The sequence below is a fragment of the Neopelma chrysocephalum genome, unplaced genomic scaffold (assembly GCF_003984885.1).
Source record: "Neopelma chrysocephalum unplaced genomic scaffold, ASM398488v2 Primary Assembly neopelma1_77107, whole genome shotgun sequence".
Taxonomy (NCBI): domain Eukaryota; kingdom Metazoa; phylum Chordata; class Aves; order Passeriformes; family Pipridae; genus Neopelma; species Neopelma chrysocephalum.
Genome location: NW_020910115.1, coordinates 445 through 3107, shown reverse-complemented (window position 1 = coordinate 3107; position 2663 = coordinate 445). Strand labels below are relative to the sequence as shown.

Genomic DNA, 2663 nt, shown 5'->3' with positions numbered 1-2663 from the left:
CCCCCCCTCCCGGCCCCATAACCGCCCCCGAGCCGCCCCCCAAGCGCCCCCGGACCTGCTCGGGGTTGTTGAGGTTCTCGGACTCCTCCAGGACGTTTTCGCCCACGAAGATCTCGGGGTGGGCAAAGAGCAGCTCCAGCAGCTCCTCGATGCAGCCCAGGCACTTCTGCCACAGCTCAGGCTATGGGGCAGGACCCATAGATCAGGGTCTGACCCATAGATCCACCCCTGACCCATAGATTCAGTCCCCGACCCATAGATCGGGGTGTGACTCATAAATCAACTTCTGACCCATAGAACGGCCCCAAAACCTGGGCTCTGACCCAGAGATTGGCCTCAGAAATTGGGGTCTGACCCATAAATTCAGTCCCTGCCCCATAGATTGGGGTCTGACCCATAGATTCAATCCCTGACCCATAGATCGGGGTCTGACCCACAAATCGGGGTCTGACCCACAGAACGGCCCCAAAAACTGGGTTCTGACCCACAGATTGACTTAATATATCTGGGTCTGCCCCATAGATCAGGGTCTGACCCATAGGTCCACCCCCTGCCCCATAGATTGGGGTCTGACCCATAGATTGAGGGTGGGCAAAGAGCAGCTCCAGCAGCTCCTCGATGCAGCCCAGGCACTTCTGCCACAGCTCGGGCTGTGGGGCAGGACCCATAGATCAATCCCTGCCCCATAGATCGGGGTCTGACCCATAGATCCACCCCTGATCCATAGATCGGGGTCTGACCCACAAATTGGGCTCTGACCCACGGATTGGCCTCAGGAATTGGGGTGTGACCCACAGATTGGGGTCTGACCCATAGATCAGTCCCTGCCCCACAGATCCACCCCTGACCCATAGATTCAGTCCCTGACCCACAGATCGGGGTGTGACTCATAAATCAACTTCTGACCCATAGAACGGCCCCAAAAACTGGGCTTGGACCCAGAGATTGACCTCAGAAACTGGGGTCTGACCCATAGATTGGGGTCTGACCCATACATTCAGTCCCTGACCCATAGATTGGGGTCTGACTCATAAATCAACTTCTGACCCAGAGAATGGCCCCAAAAAGTGGGCTCTGACCCACAGATTCGGCTCAGAAATTGGGGTGTGACCCACAGATCAATCCCTGCCCCACAGATCCACCCTGACCCATAGATCAGCCCCCTGCCCCATAAATTGGGGTTTGACCCACAAATTGGGGTGTGACCCATAGAACGGCCCCAAAAACTCGGGTCTGACCCATAGATTGGCCTCAGAAATTGGGGGGTGACCCACAGATCGGGGTCTGACCCATAGATCCACCCCTGACCCATAGATCGGGGTCTGACCCATAGATCAGGGTCTGACCCACAAATCGGGGTCTGACCCATAGAACAGCCCCAAAAACTGGGCTCCGACCCATAGACTGGTCTCAGAAACTGGGGTCTGACCCATAGATCCACCCCCTGCCCCATAGATTGGGGTCTGACCCATAGATTGAGGGTGGGCAAAGAGCAGCTCCAGCAGCTCCTCGATGCAGCCCAGGCACTTCTGCCACAGCTCAGGCTGTGGGGCAGGACCCACTTAATCCCATTTAATCCCTTTTAAATGCCACTAAATTCCATTTAAATCCCATTTAATCACATTTAACCCTCATAAAACCCAATTAAATCCCATTTATTCTCCATTTAACCACCACTAAACCCCCTTAAAACCCACTTAAATCTCATTTAATTCCCATTTAACTCCCATTTAATCCCCATTAAGCCCCCTTTAACCCCATTAAAATCCAACTAAATCCCATTTATTCCCCATTTAACCCCCTTTAAACTGCATTTAACGCCATCTAAATTCCATTTAACCCCAATTAAGTCCCATCTACCTCTATTTATTTTCCATTTGATCCCATTTAATTCCCATTTAACTCCCATTTAGTTCCCATTTAACCCCATTAAATCCCATCTAACCTTCTTAAAACCCAATTAAATCCCATTCATTCCCCTTTTAACGCCATTTAAACCCAATTAAATCCTATTTAACGCCCTTTAATCCCATTTAAACCCATTTATTTTCCATTTAATTACCATTTAACCCCATTTTAACCCCATTTATTCCCCATTTAACCCCATTTAACCCCCATTTAATCCCATTTAACCCCCTAAAAACCCAAATAAACCCCCTTTAACCCCATTTTCACCCCATTTTCCCCCAATTTCACCTTCATGTAGGCGGCCAGGTTTGGGTTGTAGTCGTAGAGCGAGGCCACGATGTTGAATTTGATCTTGAGCTCGAGGGGCACCCCCAGGTTGTGCTCGTGGGCCACCGACACCAGGTGCTGCAGCAGCTCGATCTGCGCCGCCCTGGCGCCCAAAAAACACCCAAAATCCGCTTTTTTCACCCCAAAATCGGACTTTTCGACCCCAAAAACCCCCAAAATCGGCCTCTTTGACCCCAAAAACCCCCAAAATTGGCCTTTTGGACCCCCAAAACCCCCCAAAATTGGCCTTTTTTACATCAAAATAGTTGATTTTTACCCCCAAAATGCCCCAAAATCAGCCTTTTTCAACCCCAAAATCGGCCTTTTCCACCCCAAAATCAGACTTTTAGACCCAAAAAACCCCCCAAATCTGTCTTTTCTGACCCAAAATCGGCCCTTTCCAACCCAAAATCAGACTTTTTTGACCC

The 2663-nt window shown here is 50.5% G+C and overlaps 1 protein-coding gene across 1 annotated transcript; it reads right to left on the bottom strand.

Moving 5' to 3' along the window:
* Positions 1 to 22: 22 nt before the first annotated feature.
* Positions 23 to 2388, bottom strand: LOC113979380 (eukaryotic translation initiation factor 3 subunit C-like; the record flags this gene model as incomplete). The annotated part of the gene is made up of 2 exons (XM_027706788.1): positions 23 to 181; positions 2197 to 2388. Coding segments are annotated over 2 exons (351 nt in total), but the record flags the coding sequence as incomplete, so codon positions are not given.
* Between the last annotated feature and the right edge of the window lie 275 nt (positions 2389 to 2663).